This window comes from Nothoprocta perdicaria, unplaced genomic scaffold (genome assembly GCF_003342845.1).
Source record: "Nothoprocta perdicaria isolate Ctin4 unplaced genomic scaffold, notPer1 scaffold_145, whole genome shotgun sequence".
In the NCBI taxonomy this organism is placed as follows: domain Eukaryota; kingdom Metazoa; phylum Chordata; class Aves; order Tinamiformes; family Tinamidae; genus Nothoprocta; species Nothoprocta perdicaria.
In genome coordinates, this window is record NW_020454594.1 from 824,293 (window position 1) to 844,370 (window position 20,078).

Genomic DNA, 20,078 nt, shown 5'->3' on the forward strand with positions numbered 1-20,078 from the left:
ATATGAAAATGGATCTGATATTTTAAATATCCTTCCGGTCAAGATTGCCTGCTTTTTTTTTTTTTTTTTTTTTTTTTTTTTTTTTATCTTTCCTCTTCTCCTCTTTTCCCGTTCCCAGTATTGACAAACAAAACAGCTCATATAACCAGGCCCTATCCTGTAAATCTTGACTGTTTAATCCCCCCAAAAAAGAAAAAAAAAGTAACATATATCAAATTCCAATAGCTTGGTATTGATGACCTTAATTGTAGAAATCTACGTGGGTAAAATCCTCTGAAAGGCACAGACTGAGCTGCTGAAACAACTTCATTTTTCCCTCACAAGGGATAAGGAAAACAAAGATACAACCTAGGTAAAAGCTGCCATCCAGTTATCTTTACGTGAACATTTAAGATCACGACRTCCCTCCATAAGCAAAGCAAGCGGTAAAGGTTGGGCTGGGTAGACCCATGTCCTCGTCTTCTCATCAAGACCCCTCTGAAACCAGGTACAATACCCTAGGGATTTAAATCACTAGGCTGGAGAGACGCAGCACCKTTAGCACTAGCATTTCACAGATACCCAGCCAGACACAGTTCACAGCTCTGCAGTGAAATGTGATTTTATGGTGCTCTGGYAAGGCATTTCACCTGAGCTGGAAACGGAGCCACAGCACTGAAACACACCGCTAAATGTGCAAGTTAAATAAAGACAATTTAACACTTCACCCAGAATACAAATAGTAGCTTTACTTCTGCCAACAGTGAGTCCTAGTTCTAGTTATGTGAGGAATACTACCCTCAGTTAGAAGTGAAATACCCCAGGAGGGTGGGATTTTTAAACATGATTTTCCRGTCTCATCCTCTTCTTGAAGTGTTGGAGACTGCTTGATGTGAGTCTTTGTGGGATCTGAGTGAATTTGGGACAAAGCCAAAATAAGAACAAAACGGACCATCAATCACAGGATTTCTAGAAGACCCAGAATTAACATTTGTCAAGAGCTGGAAAGATCTGTCAAGCTAAACAAGCCACCCAGAAACATGCTTCCAAGAGAGCACAGGCAGCTTTGAYCATGTGCATGCAATAAGGAAACCCAAAATAGTGAAACCTCCCTGCAGCAGACAGGGGTGGAGACGAGCAGGGCATCAGCTCGCTGATACCAGCACCAAGAGCCACGAGAAGAGAAAATGTGCAAGAATTGTTTCACTTTGGAGGAGCTTGCTGGCATCAGTGGAGCACTCACTCTGCAGGTGACACAGGTAGGACCAGGAGACACACAAGCTTCATCAAGAGGTCACTCCAAAAGCCCCCAAGATACTGAGTTTTTAACCAACATGCATCACATTTGTGCAGGCCAAAACAGGACCAAAAATGACATCAGCACTGACRGCAATAAAATGAGTGGAATTCAGGGTTTACATGGATCAGCTTATACCCATGAGGGCATATGCAAAATAAATATATGGATGAATATTCAGAGGATTTAATGATCATTAAATAAATGGAGACAGCAGTTTGACCTGAAAGACAGCAAGAGTTTGGCCAGTGGCTCCAATCAACTTTGAGTTTTAGATGATTCAATGACTGAAATGAGACAGAGATGTTAATTTTCTCAGTTACAATCCTTGCCTTTTATACAAGAATTAAATACAGCAAACGGCATGGGTAGATTGTAGAAACTCTTCTAACRTGTCTCATAACTCAGGAAAAGTCATTACAGAGATTCCTTGTGGTTCATTTTGCTCTCATTAATTCTGAATAAGGAGCTTGGGAAATTAGAAAAGCTGTCAAGAAGTGGTGTCTGCTTCCCACATATACCTGTTGTAGAAAGCAGGTGAATTTCAGAGAAACACTGGGGATCAAAGATGACTTTTCATCCCAGCTGCTGGGCAATCCCAAGCAATCACATCATGTAACACCCTTTGGATCAAATGACTGTGGTCAGTGTAATTACAGTGGCACTACAAAGACCGTGTTATAACTCACTGAAATAATATTTTTCAGGACATGTGTCCATGTCTGCTTCAAATGTCAAATTCTCTTGCACAGAAACCTAAAAACTCAAATCTAAAATTTCAACACTAACAGGAGATAAATTACAAGAAAATTACTATTTAATTTGCACATATGCTTAAAAATAATCCAAAGTTGGAATGTCTCCAAAACATATATTATGCAGCACAGAGTTAAATGAAGCCAAATAGTTAAACTTTTATTGATACATTATCAAAGTACACACAACTGGACAGGTTAAGATTTCCTGCCTTCAATGCAAGAGCCAAGTATAAAACTTAATCTTTCCTCACCAACAAGACCATTAATTAAAAACACTGTGGTTAAAACACTCCACAGAACAGGAGGAGAGAAGGGAAGAGACAAAACAGGAAACTACATGAGCTAGGAGAGAAAGTATGAAATTAGATTTCAGAAAACTCCTGCAAATAAAGCCCCCTTCTAATTGTATCACTTCTCCATGCTTGAGGCCAGTCTAGTGCAGCCAAGGACTGACAAACTCAAGCCTGTAGCCCAGCAAGACACAGGCAGGCAGGGAAGGAAATGCAGAGATCTGTGCAACTCCACAACCCCATTCAGCTACCAAGGCATCGTGGAAATAAAAGTTCCCACCATTCGCTACACAGCGAAAAATCAATGATTTCGGAGAAGACCCGGGAAGGTCTAAGACACAGGAGTTTATAGCTTGTTAGGCATGTACAGTATTTGCCCTCTTATGTTTCCTCTTCGCATCTCAGAGGGATGAACATGGTGTCTAATGCTGGCTTTGATACACAGAATCACAGAATATTCAAGGTTGGAAGGGACCTCTAGAGATCATCTAGTCCAACCTTCCTGCTCAAGCAGGCACACCTAGAGCATGCGGCACAGGGCGGCATCCAGGCGGGTTTTGAAGACCTCCAGAGTAGGAGACTCCACAGCCTCCCTGGGCAGCCTGTGCCAGGGCTCTGKCACCCTCACAGGGAAGAAGTTCCTCCTCACCTGGAGATGGAACTGCCTGTGTTTCAACTAATCCCCATTGYCCCTCATCTTGTCACTGGCCACCAGTGAAAACAGCTTGTCCCCTTCCTCCCTGCATTCTCCCTTCCTGAAYTTATACATGTTAATCAGATCCCCTCTCAGCCTTCTCTTCTCTAGGGAAAACAGGCCGAGCTCACTCAGTCTCTCCTCATACGAGAGATGTTCCATTCCCTTAATCATCTTAGTTGCTCTTCTCTGGACCCTCTCGAGAAGCTCTACGTCCCTCTTATACTGGGGAGCCCAGAGCTGCCCCCAATACTCCAGGTGCGGCCTCACCAGAGCTGAGCAGAGGGGCAGGATCCCCTCCCTTGACCTGCTGGCAACATCCTCCTGATGCAGCCAGGATCCCATTGGCCTTCTTGGCCGTGAGGGCACACTGCTCACTCATGGTTAACTTGGTGTCAACCAGGACTCCCAGGTCCCTCTCCATAGAGCTGCTTTCCAGCAGGTCGACCCCTAATCCGTACTGATGTCTGGGGTAATACGTGAAATTTAAAACCCTATAAGGACCATCAAGGTCTTTCTACCTCAAAACCACAGGAAAACGGCTCRAGTCTTTGGTAGCACTAATACATTTCCTCTAAACAACCGAGTGAAGCCCATGGACAAGGGTGAGAGGGGAATGAAGGCTACAACCTTTAATCAAGCCTCTTTCCTTCTCCCCTAAGTTTCCTCAGAGCAGCCTGGGTGAAGCAGCTGGTTGGACAGGCTGCAGTGCTCATCCGTCRGCACCAGCTGGGAAGGGAGTACAGGAGGGTTGATTTTTGCTATGTGCAAAACCAAGCTGAGGAAAATACTCCATGGTAAGAGGTACCTTGCACAGCTGGTGGAAGTAGGAAGAATAACAAAGAGCCTGCTGAAACTCATTATTGAAAATACCATGCAAGGGTACCAATGGTTTTGGGGCAAGTTTCTAATAAGCCTCTGTCTACAAAGTGTTGAACTCTGTAACCCCACTGCAATCTGTGGGGCTGGACCTCCCCTGTACAAAAACAGGAGGGTGTACAGAGTGTACACACTCTGTACAAAAACAGGAGGGTGCTGCTTCTGATTTTGTTTGATGAGGACTCGTGTATGCTAAAGACACTGTCTGGGTGGAAGTGCTTGCTGTGAGATTACCTAACGCCAGAGAAATGCTGTGAGCAACACATGTGGACAACTCCCAACAGGGAGACATTTCAGACTCTCTTAACCAAAAGCTGCTGTTAATGAAGTGTAACAGAGTCTGGACCACTGTCACCACCAGTTCTCTTTAGACAAGCCATTGGGCCAGTGCCAGACTCTCACCTTCTCCTCCACGTCAGGGGTGATGCATACTGGAGAAGTTTCCACTGACACAGACTTGGAATTGTGCAAACATAAACCCTGGCTATCATGGCTTTAGAAATGGACTATCACCACTGTGGTTTCCATCATTATGCTATGAGAAGCCAGGTAAATGGTCACCCACAGTCCTTTACAATATTCACTGTAGACAAAGGCCTCTTTCTTCATCCTTTACTGGCCATTGAGGAGCCAAAGAAAACTAATATTCTAGCTTATAAGTGCCTAAGTCAATTAGGTCCTGACCTGATTTCATATAGTACCAAGATTTTTTTTTTTTTTTTTTTTGGAGGAAAAGACTGAGTATGTACCAAAATACAGTAATTTTTTGTTTGTTTGTTTGACACACCACAAGGGCAATGCCCTTACTAAACACTGGAGTGAAAAACATTCTAACAACAGAACCGAATTAAGTCATTTGGTGTTACAGCCACGTGCTATGGAGAGGGGAACCTTCATTCTGACCTCCAGCTCAGCCTGAGCCTCCCACAGAAGTCTGAGCTCCGTGAGCCTTTGAGAACGGAGKAGTCTGTCTCCAGTCTGTCGTTTTAAGAGATGAAATGACGAATATTTCGGTTTCTAAAACTTACATAGAAGTGAAAGACCAAAAGCAATCAAAAAAATCCCACTAAAAGCTCTTTGTACCGACTGGCCTGATTTAATCCCAAAGGCTATTTTAAAGCATTTAATCCAAAAGAAGGGCCTTGAAAAGATTCATTGTAATACTGTAAAACAATGTAATATAACAGCCAGTACCATCTTACGTTATTGTGAAGTTATTTAGAAAGCTCTCTGCTAGCCAAGCTGAAATGAAGTCAGTAATGTACAAAACCCCATTAAAACAGCACAGAAAACAGGACTTTTCTCCACTGAGAATACAGAGTTTGCAATGTTCATACGTAGAGCTGGATCTAGTTCAAAAGCTGCTGCASTCATACTGGCTTTATGACACCGAACTTGCTTCCAAGCTGTAATACTGCAAGCTTCTCTCCAAGAGCCTAGCAGATGTGTCCAGCACATTCAGGCACCTTCACACAAACAGGTCCCTCATAAGACAGGCAGGCTCCATCAGGGCATGGATGACTCTTGGACGGGGAACTGYGTCCATCTGAGGTAACAACGTTGTGGCTCATCCATGGAAATCTGCAGTAGGTGGAACATTTCCCATCTGAATTCCCACGGGAATTCACAGAGGCTGAGGCAGCTGAGCACTGGTCTAAAAGCAACAATTGAGAACTTAAATGAGAGATTAAATTGAGAACTTAAAACAAATGAGAACTTAAAAAAAAAACCTCTATTTGCAGGCACGGTTCTTTCCCATTCTCTGTGGGCTTTCTCTTTGCATATATCTGCTTCCTAAAACAAGGCTTACATAAAGCTGCCGAGCTATGAAGGTGATTTCTCTTCCCCTCTCTGACCCTTCATATCAGCAACCCTGATGGAAATTAATTCTGCATCTAATGTGTAAACCCACCTGGATGCCGCCCTGTGCCCCGTGCTCTGGTGTCCCTGCTGGAGCAGGAAGGTTGGACTAGATGATCTCTAGAGGTCCCTTCCAACCTCAACCSTTCTGTGACTCTGTACTTCTACTCAAGTATCAGCAATGGGGGTGGAGGGGAAAGGACTCTCGAGACAACGGGCTCTAGAAGCCAGCAAGGAGTGGGCCATTCCCCACAAGCAACCCTCACAAAGCAGAGCCTGCTTTTCCCTGTACACAGTCACTGCCAACATCACCGTTTTCCTTTTTCCCCAAGAAGTCACCTGGCTGGAAGTGCACCGACAGCTGCTCAAGACACACAGACAGCTAGGAAAACGAGCCCTCTTTTTCTCCTCTTCCCCTTATAAAGGGCTCAGGAAAAAAAATGAGCACATTACCAGGCTTAATRAGTTACCACATATCAGCTAAGCCTTGGTGACTATGCTGAGGACCCACACAATCAATAGCAAAACTGAGATAAGACATTAGCTCAAGCCTGAGCAACAGAGGTTTAAACTAATCCTTTTAACCTTGAGTTTGCAGTATGTAAATAGCAGACGTGCAGAGAATTGTTGCATCTCACCTTGCATGTTAAGCTGTGGCAATATATCTACTTAGTGTAAGCTCCTGATTTCCATTCCTAGATGAGCAGCACAACAATACTGAGAGAATATCTTCAAGCATGAATTTGGCATCACAGCATAAGAGAGAGTTGAAGCAAGGGTTGGAAAGTTAGGCTGGTGCACAAGGACAGCACAGCTTCCATGGGGATAGAGCATCCCATGAGTGTTTTCTCAACGATGCATTTCCCAGTGCCATACGTAGAGTAATAAGGTCATGAACTTGAGTGAGAGATATACCCTGGTGAAATGAGATCCTCATTAACGCCTTCATTCTGACAGCACAGGACATTCCAGAGCGAGTGCAACAAACAAAAGGGAATTCAGATCAACAACAACCCAGCACACACTCCCAGATTTTGTGGCTGCTCATCTCCAAACTGTTGCATAAGCAAGCAGAAGTCTCCACCCATTTATATTAAAATCAAAAGGACAGGTTGTGACTTCACCCTTAACTTCAAAACTGATTTTACATCACACGAAATGAAGAACACGCCTYGTTTTAAATCTTTACTTATGAAGGAAAAGAATCTTCAAGATGGGTGTCTAAAAAGCACAGTATTGCCATTCTGAAATTACTACAACAGTTCAGTAATATCACCCTGAAGGGAGATACCCAACTCTGAATATTTATTATATAATAATATATAATATAATAATATGAAGGTCAAGATCCTTCAACTGTATCAAGAACAACTGAAAATACAGAAGGGAAGCAGAAAACATATGCCCTGCACATCTGCACTAACGGAAAAAGCAGCTGTGCCCCTTCCCCTGCCACCCCAGGAACATGAAGTAGCCTCCTCCAAAACCATTAACTTACTTAAAACTCACTTAGTTTGATTATTCTACCTTTGCAACATCAACATTCATCACTACTCATCCTTAATTTTGATACTGTTTGCTAGTAATGAAGGCAAACACAACTTTGACTGTTATTCCTCAGTTAGCCTAAATGTATGCCTTATGCAAACACCTARTATTTCTTACAAAAGAAAACCAACACTCATGAGCATTCCCTTGTTTGCCTCCTCTCAGTACCCACTAAAATCTCTCATTGGATTCAAATAAAAAAATCATTCCCTTACACGCGAGACCAGATTATTCTCCCAATCATACCAAGGCAGCCATGTGTTTACAGCACAGCACACTGAAGTGCCCTGATATTGCCAAAGAAGGATACCTTGCTGCTTGAAGAGWTTTTTCTACTGTGCAGAAGCCTCCACATTTTATGCATGTCATTTCAGGTTTCTGGTCTGCTACATAAATTTAACAAACATAAATTTAACATTAATTTAGTTGATTTCTATTTCAAGGGGCAATTTATTACCTGAAGCTGCTGTATGTAGAAAACCTAATGGAATTGCTTCCTGAAAAAGCGGTCATCACTTTACATTGCACCCCAACCAGAAGGTTAAAAAAACAAAACTCCAAGAAGTGGTGGCAGAGGCATTCACATCTACCCAGTTTACCAAGGTTTAGCTTTCTTATCCATGCAGATAACTTAGTTTGCATTTAACAAGACCCAAATCTATTTTGGATCTTGTTAAGAAGAAACAGAAGTAGGTTTGTATAAACCTCATGGAGTTCCTGTTAGCAAAAATGCAGGGGACTCCTKTCACCCAAGCTGCAGGAGACAAACCTGGAGACCTCCTCTCAAGCAGCTGTTAAGGAGCTGTGCTAAGGGTCCATCTGGACATCCCTCTCCAGGCAGCACCACAGTCAAAGCTAACAGACCAAGAGGGACACAGGCTCTGAACTCTTCACTCATGTAACTTCTCACAAGGCTGCTTTGGTTTCTCAAAAGACAAACCTGCAGTTCAAATAACACCAAAAAGACTAGGGATGACACAGGCAGCTCAGATTGCAGCACTGAGGATGCCTGCAGCAGCTGGAGGAACCTACAGGATGTCTCCAAGGCTTAATGGGAAGAATCATCCTCCCTGTACACATAGGTTCTGCCACTCTGAACAAGACACTGATGGCCAGACACTCATTCTCAAAGCCTGGGCAGTTTTAGACTCCAGATTCTGGTAAAGATCCAGACAAATAGCTTTCTTGCTACTTCCTACCTTCAGCCTGTGGGCTTAGATGCCTAAATATTAACTGGCAGATCAGCACAGACTTATGTGAATACTCAGATACTAATACTGATGTTTACAAAGATGCCTTTTAGAGCAATTTGTTAATAGGGTTTGTTCAAAACTGCACTAAGTCAGTGTTACTCTAATGCAAGTGAAATTACCACTTTATTCCATAATATTCATGATGGCATTCATTTTACATAATAAAAAAAGAGATTCTTATTTAAGCAATTTGAGAGGAAAAAGTGCAAGTCAAGATAGTGTTTTGTCTATCAGGAAATAATTGTATTAAATACTTTAAAACCTGATGTTTTTATTGTAAACTTAATTCATAATCCCTTTTCACAGTTCTGTTCATATGAAGTTCAGACATCTGGATTCCAGTTCAGGCTTTATTTGTATACAAAAATATATATTATAATGGAAAAGGCATTAAAAGTTCTCAACTATATAAATTTACATTTTTTTTCATAAAAGCAACTTTAAATTAAAATTTAAGCTATATTTTAAAGCAAAATATAGCAATAACATTTAAGTTATCTGATTTCACCTGCTGCAGAATAGCAAAACCCATGCTGCTAAATACTTATAGGAAGATGACAAATGTTACGTTCAGAAAGTAAATAGCTTGAGTGGTGAAGTTATCCATCAATGTCAGCAGTTCTCAGTGATTGATGCCACTTATCTTTCAGGGGACATATTCATAGGCACAAGGCCAAAGCATCCCGTTTCACATGCCTGTAAAYACAAAACAACAATCAGTTCTGCAATAGGATTGCACGTTAACACATCACACATAGGGCAGGACTATACATTTTTAAGCATGAGAGCTAAGAGATTCTATTGTGTAAAAATTTAAGGTAATTTCTATTTTTAAAAGTACATTAGGCAAAAAGCATCTGTACAAAACTTTTGCATAGCCTCAAATATATGAGCAGAATAATGCATAAACCGACAAGATAATACATAACAAAGTCAAATAAGTTGGACYTTTTTCCCCAGGACTTCAAAGCGTGACAGAGTTAGCACGGCACCACAGAGCAAGTGAACTGTTGAAATAACCAGCACATTCTCTTAGGTGGAAAAAAAACCCATCATACCAGGTAGCAATCCCTGGCCTCACCTTTAATGTGCTTTGCAGGGGGGCAATGCAACCAGTAAAGTCACCTGCAACATAGCTTTAAAAGACATAGCAAGATATTTGAGACCTTGGGGGGGGTTTGTCCTTCTGCACGGCCATCCTTCAAATTTAGAGCTTTTCGGATGAGCAAATCAGTCGAATTAAGTTTCAGTGGCAAAAAATTGCTCAMACATGCATCCATAACAGAAGCAGAAATTACTTAAAATAATGGAACTGAAATTAGGATATGGGTATGAAGACAGGGAAGTAGGACKATCACAAGCACAGCTGTCTTGAATWAAATTCAAGACAGATGGCCATGACTTCAAGAATTACAGGAAAGGGAGAATGMCTAATAGTTCAGACACTCTGGGCTCATGTTTTAGTCCATGCAGCCATTTAGGTCTAATCCTATAATTTATTTTGAATGGAATCAGACTGCAGAACCACACAAAAAGAACAGTACCATGCTTCAAATGCAACATAGAAAGAAGGAGAGAAAAATCAAGYACACAGCAGGGAGAAGCATTTAAATTCATAGTAAAAAGAGAAAAGGGTAGTTGAAAATCCTAACTCCAAGMTAGTGACAGAAAATAAAATCTACATTAATTTCTGGTAGAAATAAAAAATCCTGCTTAATCTAGTCTAAGATACAGATATCTTCTCCTTAATTTCACACAGCAAAATAAACAGCAAATTATAGTATCAATAAAACTCCAGAATGGTATCCTTCACTGTGGTTACTGCTCCAGCTTTTTAGCTTTGTAAGAAGCATGAGCCCACTTTGAACAGTCAGGAAACGATGCGTTTACTCCATCTATGCACTGACAGGAGGAGAACTGCAGCTGCCCCAGGGATGGCAGAGGTTCATGCACACCTGCCAGCCTGCACGTATGCAGAGACACAGGAGCAGCAGAAGCTGCTACCACTCACCCTGTGACTGCTTAAAAGCACCCAGTAGAGACAGAGCTCAAAATGCTTTCTGATACATGAGTTGCATGGACTCATCTTCCTAAGAAATGTAAAAGACTGTCCTGGGAAAAGAGAATTTGGTGAGAATAACTATATAGATTAACTATATAACTATATAGATAACTATATAGATAACTATTTGGTGAGAATAACTATACAGAGCAGAATAACACTTAGTGGGAAAAGGCTGTCTGGAGAAAAGCCTTCAACATTCAGGCAGAGACCCGAATTTAGTCCATTTTACCTTCTTGCCTACATAGTAATCCATAGCCTAAGTAAGTCAGATGTAGCCACATTATATTAAAAAAGGTCACTCCATTTCTGATGGATTCACTTTTACTCTTTAAAGGCACTAAACAAGATGCAGTCTACTAAGAAAAACTACTTACTTGCTAATGTCCTGTCAAGATCAGCAATAAAATCTTCCAGTTCTTTTGTATCTCCAAGCTTTGCTGCAAATGAAAAAGGTCATCACAGTTTAAATAKGACATTTCTAACCAAGAGAACTCTCTGGATCTGCACAGTGCCCTATATTTCAGTGGTACCAAATATGCTCTGGATTTTCATAAGTTTTCTTGACTTCCTCTTAACAGAGCTGCCTACAAGTACAAATACATTCTCAGAAGACGGGAAAAAACTGTTTAAAACTTCACTTTTTATCTTATGCAAATGATTAAGGAAAAAAGACACTTAGTTTCCCTAAAGCAGAGATTGAGGTGGCAAGAGGGGGGAATATGTCAACTGAACTAMGTCCTTGCTACCAGGGGGATTCTTCCATATTGTCTTAATACACCTATATAAATGTATTTAGATCTATAGATATCAAACATATATGAGATACTGCATTCGCAGCCCTAAACATACTTCACYGGACAAATCCAATCCTCTTCTATCTTGTGAAGTTATTTACTTTGATATTACGCTCTTGATTATGGCTTATACACTAAGTCTGCATCCCAACATCCACTCACATTTTCACTCCTAACAAAGCAACCCACCCTATTTAATCTGCAAAAAACTCGTCTAGTTTTTGAACAGTAACAGTACTTGCATCTGCAGCCTGCCTAAAAGTAATTTTTGGTTTTGTTGCCATCCTAAAAAATGAGTCATGTGTAGATCCTTGCTCAACAATATTAGTTAGAGCAACTGAGATGATTAAGGGACTGGAACATCTCTCGTATGAGGAGAGACTGAGTGAACTGGGCCTGTTTTCTCTGGAGAAGAGAAGGCTGAGAGGRGATCTGATTAATATGTCTAAGTTCATGAAGGGAGAATGGAAGGAAGAAGGGGACAAGCTCTTCTCAGTGGTGGCCAGCAATAGGACAAGGGGAAATGGGCATAAGCTGAAACMCAGGCAGTTCCATCTCCAGGTGAGGAGGAACTTCTTTGTTGTGAGGGTGACAGATCAGCAGAACAGGCTGCCCAGGGAGGCTGTGGAGTCTCCTTCTCTGGAGCTCTCCCAAACCCGCCTGGATGCCGCCCTGTGCCACATGCTCTAGGTGTGCCTGCTTGAGCAGGAAGGYTGGACTAGATGATCTSTAGAGGTCCCTTCCTTGAATATTCTGTGATTCTGTAATATACTATACAGCTAAGAAGGAGGAAGACGTGCAAGCAAGTAAAATTAAGTTTACCTTTACATGGAGTTACTGAAGGCGACGGCAAAGTTGGAGTAGATGCGGTTGGAGAATTCAGTTTCTCGTCACTTAAGCTGAAACTATTTCTGTACAGTGAATCTGCACCTACAGTGAAAAAATACATTACAAATTAGAACATCTATCAGCAACACATACTGCAAATCTTAAGGGTCTTMAGAAAAAAATGGGAGGTTTCTTAGGCCAAGTCTCTACAAGTCAGATTCAGACTTCAAAGGAACAAATCAGATCATCTGTTATTTGAAGGAAAAGCACCTATGTTTAAGGGCAACCTATATCCTGTTATATCTAGTCCTATATATCCTGTTAAGAAAAACAACAGCTTTTCCCATAGTCAGTTTTTCCATCAATGGGAAAAAAAAAATATAAGAACAAAAGTTATCCCACATCCCCCCAGTTAGGCCTGGCTTGGGCAGCCTGACATACAATCGTCTGGGAAGTTGTGGCAAGCTAAACTTTATTTAGCTTTAGTAATAGCTTTTGAAGAACAGCTCTGCAATAGGGACAGTTCCCAAAAACATCAGTATCACAGACTGCTATTGCAGAGTTTGCCACTGAGATGGTGGTAAAGGGGCAAAAAGCAGCACCTAGTTAAAATCAGAAATGCCTACATGCCCAATACTATTAATTAATAGCCTGTTTCTCTAAGGCTCCACATMATCTGCCCAGGTTGGTGTGAATATAGGTATGATACTGTGTTCTGCTAAATTCAGGGCTGAAAGGCCTGACCTATATAATGATATAATCAATACAACATAGTATAATGTCAGTATAATCAATGTAACAGCTGTGACACCCAACTTGTATCACCTTTCACTGATGAATAGAGAATACATCCAGCATTGTCCTCAACCCTGAGAAGTAGCTCCTGAAATTAAGGGAGGAGAAAAAACCACAACTGTTCTGTATTGACATTTCTTACCAGCACTGCACAACGAAATATGAACTCCAGTACATGAATGGACTGAAAGTAACAGATAACATTTCTTCCTGAAAACAGCTTGAGCCAACTTTAAACCAAAGCCACATTTTTTTAAAGCCAAGATGCATACCACAGCGAACAAGAAACTACCGAAAACATGCTGTTTTAAAACAATACTTCTGATTTCCACTGCATAAAGATGAGCTTCTGCAAAACATGGCTCAAGGGYAGAAAGCTCAGAAGGACATTTCAATCCTTGCTCCCTGCCAGCTGCAACAGCCAATATTTGCTCATTCACCTTCAAAAGAGGATCTTGGAGGATTTCCACACATTGCCACACAAATCCAACATCCCTTGCAATGAAAGAACTAGAGGCTGGTGCCTAGGATCTCTCACCACTGCTGCCTACCCTCACCCAACCCTTTCTCTTCCACTGCAATGTAAGTTTATCATTTATTACYTACCATGTGGCTCTAAAATTTGTGTACACATGCAGAGAACAGAATCAAACTATGATTTACGGCTGGTTAAAAGAAATATTGTCTCTTTAAAAGAAAACCTTAAAAACRAGTTAGGCTCCTAAGTTGATTTATATGAGTTAGGTTATAGAAACAGCTGCAGAATTAGAGGTTTAGAACAAATATGGATGTATTTTACTTTGGCAGAGTAATCTATAGTTAGTACTGACCTTTGCTGTTCCAATATACAGTTAAACCACAAGAAGAAAAAACACTGCAATACCATGTAAATTTACCAAGTTTCCATGAAATAAACAATTGAAAGGTTCTGGACAGTAATTAACTGAGGGAGGAAAACCTCAGATTTCTTTTTCTTTTAAAACAGGCAGGGGAAACGCTTAGCCATCTGACTTAATATTATGTTCTCTCCAATATCATAGACAATCAGGAGATAGTTTTAAGGCTAGCTACTCCTATTAAAAACAGTGCATTTTTCAGTGCAGAAAGATTTAGAGACTTGTATCCCTCAAGCTTTTCAGAGAAGAGTCTTAAAACGTCATTAAAATGTCTTCACAGATCATGAATTCACCACAAACCATCCAACAAAGCAAGACTGCACAACTCATTACCATTGCTTATTTGATTTAAAAAAAAMCAGGAATTTCTAATGCCACCAGTACACAGGAGAAGACAGTATAAAGAACTCATTCCACAAGGTACGTGCTGCAGTCCTTCAGGCTGGGATCATAATCATGCTCACACTTTGCTGCACTGTTTATATGTTGTCTTCTGCCTAGTTATCAACCATCTGCTCCAACACAGACAGGGAGAAAACCAAACAAAAAACCACTTTCCCTATCTAAATTCCAGGGCTTCATGATTTAAGAGATTTCAAATCGCATCATTACTAATTACAAGGAAGTCATTTAGGAAGCTTGAAATTTAGATATACAAGAATGTTTCTAATTATCTGGGAGACTTAACATACTGCTCCCCCATCACATTTACTACTTAAAAGGCCAAGTTTCTAATTCTAGTCTCCCACTTCACTGCTCCTATTATACAGTAAAGCATAAGGGAGACAAACAGGAATTCTGGGGAYGCAAGAACAGCAAGTCTTACAGGTAAGCATGTCCTTCCCTTTAACTAAAATACCTGGAAAGCAACCTGTGTACTCCAAACTTCTGGGTTTTCATTCCCTTGAATGTATCAGATGATCTCTTAAGTTGTATTATTCCTTAGATTCCATAAGGCTTTCTCCATACAAGTCTTGTTTCATCTTTTCATTAAACTCGGTTGCTCTTGTCAGGTATCAGTCATTCAATATTTGAGGAGGCAGCAATCCACTCAATTCTCTTCATCATATAAAATTAGGATTTACTGTTAAAAAAATCAAAGGTCCTTCCACTCAGAGCCTCTGATAGTGACTCATAGTAGATGCCTACAGAAGAGTTCAAGACTGGTGCAGGGACAGACCAGCAGTTGCCAGATATGTTCTACCAGTTCCTAGCAATGCACAGATCAACATACTTTAAGGCTGCAGTACTATCTTAATATTCAGTGGTCCCTGACAAATTCTTTCCATGGCTATCTAGCTGCTTTGACATGTAAACATAACAGCCACAGTACCTTTAGGCAATGATTTTGCAGTTGAACTCTACAGTGTGTGAAGAAATATCTCACAAATATTTTGTTTGAAATGTGGTAGTTGCATTTGATGTTCTCATGCGGGGCGAGAGCCAACAGCACTTCCTACTTCATTTTCCCAATGCCACTTTGGATGTTTTGAAAGAAGAGATTGTGCCCACTGAAGTAATCTCTTTTCCAGGCAGCCAGCCTGGACTCGACTTTTTAGCCATTTTGAAATCATTTTGCATTTTCAATCATTTACATTGAATTTTTCTGCATCTTTTCCACACTTAGGTATTTCAAGACTGCAAATGTGTTCTGGCTTTTCAGGATGACTGTRAAGTATTAATAGTGGCTCATGTGTCATCTTTAGCTAGTGGAGGCCTTAGCACAGCCACACGTACTTCTATGGCATGCAACCACAGATGCTTGTGTTACACCAGGCACCGGGTGTTAACAGGAAGCAATTCAGCCCCTTAGTAAATCTGCACCTGCTCAGTTTTGAAATTACAGCATTACAAGTCGTAGAGGCACTGAGGTCCTTTTGATGTGCTTAAAGGCCGGGGGACATATGTCTCAAAGCATTAACATGCTCCTAAAAGTTACTAGGAAGACAGACTGCAGGCTGTATCAGCACAGGATCTAAGGTGACACTCGTTTTCCACTGCTTTTGATAGAACACAAGTTGAACCAGTTTACTAGTAGCTAAAAGTGTAAAACACTGCTGAGAGCACAGCAGATTATGGTTTAGCTTTTAAGTGTTATTATAGCTTTGGCACAAGAAATGCTAAAGCATTTCCATTCCCAACCCTTCATTTAGTCTAACTTTCTATTTGTTATTCCAAGCCTAAACTTGAAAGACTTGTGCCACTGCTATACACGATACTGGCAAAGTGCATTGACTGCACATGCCATTTATACAGGCAAGCCCTGCCTTTTTCTTTGCAAGCTCATTCCAGAAGAAGGAAACACTATCTTTAAAAGTTCAGGTTTTTCAGTACCACTGCATCTGCACTCCTGACAACAGAACCCTACTACAGATCACATCATCACATACAACAGATGCCATGGCTAACGACGTATAAGCATCTCTTGTCTTAGATGTTTCAGTGTAAATAATCTCAACTATAAAGCTGTTCGACATCCATTCTGTTAAATATAGAAAGATGAAACATAATTACTCTTCATTCTGATAGTTCAGCAACTCGGGAGTGTCTATTACTGTAGTAAATTAGTTATCACATTGTGATTTCCAGCACTGACCCAATCAGCTGCATTTAATACAACACTTGCAGGTCAAATACTAACAGGATCTATCTGCACATGCCAGCATTTTTATTACTGCAAGGGCTACAGTCCAGTGTTACATACAATATCTGATCACAGCCAAGGCAGAACTTGGCCAAAGATCAGTTAGTCTAAATAACTGGACAAGGTACAGTAGACCCAAATATTATTGTGCTCCTTTTCCCAAATTGGACCTTTGAATGTTATTTTTCCCCTCAAGAGGCTAAAATGAGTAAGAAGAATGTCTAACAGTACTTTTGCTCTTAGCTCCCTCAAGAGGAGCTTAAGTAAAATATATATATATATTTAAATGATTAACTGTATTGACAGACATCTTCTGTAAATACTTCTGTTTTTAAATTAAATTGCCTCATCTTCACTGTACAAGCCCCAGGAGAGGACTTCCTTTACCAGACAATAAAAGAACATTGTTCAGCTTTACACAACATTTGCAATTTTGGAGAAAGTTTAAGCTTAAATGTGATCCATGTGCCCTAAAACAAATGTTTGCAACACTTCAAGATGTTACTGCCCAATCTTACAATCCCACACGAGACTCCAAGATATCACTGCAGAACAACAGATAGGCCTGACCTCCAGCCACTCCACACCAGTTGGGATCAGATCAGTTCTGTAAATACATAACCAATCAGTAGGAATCACCTATACTGCTACATAGTGGGAATCTGCCAAGATAGAAAGAGTCTTGGTGAATTGGAGTGTAATTCCAACTGCAGATAATATTGTTGGCATTTCTTCTGCTCTTAAGGATTTGTTTAAACAATGAGCTCTCCYAGGTTAAACATCACCACAGGATCAAAGAGAAAGTAGGTTCAGTGTTTCCATGGGGCCATGAAGTGTTCCTTCAAAGGACAGAGACCAGGAAAGGTAGATCCAGGGAAAGGAAAACCTCAGTTTGAGCCTGAAGAGCCCAGGTTAGTAGAAATTTCCATGTCTATTCTTAGACTAGACATACAGAGTGTATCTAGACTACATGAGACATTCATCCTGTTCTATAAAAGGACCTCTTCATAAAAAAGCCTGCAATTCCAATCCTACTACAATTTGGAATTAAGCTGCTTTCCGCACCAATCGATGTTTTTCTGAGTCTCTTCTGAGAAAAGTGTCAAGATTCTARTTAAAATAGAGGCATTTGTTCATTTAAAATAAAAACGACAGTGCTAGAAACTCATTCTGACTTCAGATTTTTCAAATTTAACTAGAGCTTAAGCTAGCCTAAGCAAATTAGCTTCATAAGAAAATCAGGTTAGCTAATTTTCTATTTCCTTTCCCTCAGTCATATCCTCATATGCTGGGCGTAGTGGATTCCTGTATACCACATCTAGTGCATCTCYTGGTCTAGTTTATGTCTGTGTCCACAGAACAGTGGCTGCTTCATCAGAACCACCCTTTACATTAAGCACACCATTAAATGAGGAACCCTAACACAAGCTGAAACCTGAAAGCTTGGCAAGTTTCTCATACATCATCTTTGAASACTGCTCAAAGCCTTTAAATCCTGTCTACCTCTGTTAGTGCATTCAGTCTAACTCAGTCCAGATGTGGCACGATTCTGTTTTCAGGGCTTCTTGAAAACTCTCATCTGCTCTTCTGCATGAGCATGCTGTTCCTTGCTAAGCCTTCTGCTCTCTTCATTTTCCTCTGAAGACCCTTCCTTTCAATTCTAACCTAACAATTTTAAGTACTCTTCAGGATTAATTTTTCTTAAACACAGCACATACGCTCAGTGATATTAGATACGCTTTAACCATGCAAAATGGATAAATTCTTGATGTCAATTTGTTTTCTCATGCTTGCCAACAGTAGAATATTTAACTGGACAGAGAACCTTCACACTTTTGGTGAGAGTACACTAGAAGTTATTGTATTAGTACCCAGAACACTAAGGCTTTGCTATTGTAGTTAATGATAGACTCAGATTTACAGGCTGTTCACATAATTTATCAGCTTGCATCAGTAAAAGCAGACCTCATCCTACCCCCCACCACCCAAAGGCTGGAGTATAATGTAAATCAGGTGTTCATTTCCAGACCTCCCTCCACAGGGAGGGAAGGACTTGCAAAGAGCAATTCATCCACTTTAGGAAACAGATGCATAAGCCTCAGGAAGCACCTAATCCGTCTGCAGACGTCAGGAAGAAATAGAAGTGGTAGTTAGGCTAGATGTCAGAGCAGGTAACATGAACTGAGGTGAATCCCACTCATCACGATGTTGTAAAGTGGTTTGATGCTAGGCAGCAGCAATAGGGATAGCTTAACCACTAGGAACACTATGTTCCTTATGTTTTTAGCAAAAAGTCCACAAAATTGCACAGTGAGTCACCRAAGGAAGCACAACAAAAACTAAAGGCACAATTTTATAATAAGTAACTGAAACTCAGGAAGCTTGAATTTTTAAAGCCATCTATAAGGGAAGTTTTTAAGTTTAAGGAAGCTTTTAAGTTTAGGAACTAAGATATATTTGGGCTTATTTATTTACTAGCACTTCTGAAAAAGCAGCTATTGAATCTATTGCTTCCAAAGACAACAGCAGTCCTCAGTGTGACTCTTTGCAAGAGGAAAGATGGTCTCATGGTGACTGTGAAAATCAGAGGTGTAAAACTTCAGGAAAAGAAGGAAAAAAAAGTACCTGAACAACAATAAATAAATAAACTAGTATTTTGTATTTTCTGCTCAAAACTGCCTATCAGGTGTGACTTTGCTTGCTCTAAGCTCCCTGTGCACTGTTTGCATACACACAGCATATGCCACTCCAAAAATGAGGAGCAGGGAGGGCATCTCCTCTGACTAAAAAGAGCTCATTCAGTTTCAGCCAGCTCACTGAAAGTACTTCACTCTCATTTGGCTGATATTTAACTTGTAAAAACCTWGCAAAGTGCAGCCAGGAAATCTCAGTATTACACCAGCCGGCCACTATTTCTGCCTTCCTTGCAGCATGCAACAGAGCTCTGCTTTTCCCCACTATTTCCCCACTATTTCCTTGAAATCCTGAAGATTTCAGGATAGRAAATCCCTATCCTGAAAATCCAGAAGGGGTTTAAATAGGACACAAACCCCTACGATTTCACAGCGCTCTCTTCCCCAGGGTGCAAGAGGGGTCGGGCACAAGCGATGCCCAAGATCCAAACCCAGCGGGTCAAAGCGCAGCAGCYTAACTCCTCAAAAGCAAATGAAGCGGTTATTTTTCTTTAGGATTTTTCCCCCTCCATGCCCGCGGTGGCCGGGGGTGCCCCACTCACTCTCGGAGTCGCTGAGGCCGCTGCCGTCGCTGCCGCTCGCGCAGCTCCGCCGCTTCATGCGCTCCAGGTGCTCGCCGTAGTGGAAGCGGCGCCGGGCGGGCGGGCACGCGAACTCCTCCAGGACGGCGTCGAACTCGCCGAGCGCCTCGGCCAGCTCCCCGCCGTCCTCCAGCAGCGCTGCAAGCACCGGGCACACGGCTCAGGGCCGCCCCACGGCAGCCTTCCCCCGCCCCGGCCCCGCCGCGCACCCACCTGGCCCCGCC

At 41.3% G+C, this 20,078-nt stretch overlaps 1 protein-coding gene across 1 annotated transcript in view; it reads right to left on the reverse strand.

Moving 5' to 3' along the window:
• Positions 1-8,754: 8,754 nt before the first annotated feature.
• RGCC (regulator of cell cycle) overlaps positions 8,755-20,078 on the reverse strand; it is a 12,111-nt gene continuing 787 nt past the window's right edge. Inside the window, exons 2-5 of the mRNA XM_026034505.1 lie at positions 19,816-19,992; positions 12,240-12,347; positions 10,998-11,060; positions 8,755-9,254 (exon numbers count right to left, since the gene is read on the reverse strand). Coding sequence (XP_025890290.1) covers positions 9,247-9,254; positions 10,998-11,060; positions 12,240-12,347; positions 19,816-19,873 — 237 coding nt within the window. The 5' untranslated portion in view covers positions 19,874-19,992 and the 3' untranslated portion in view covers positions 8,755-9,246. The remainder of the gene's footprint in view (positions 9,255-10,997; positions 11,061-12,239; positions 12,348-19,815; positions 19,993-20,078) is intronic.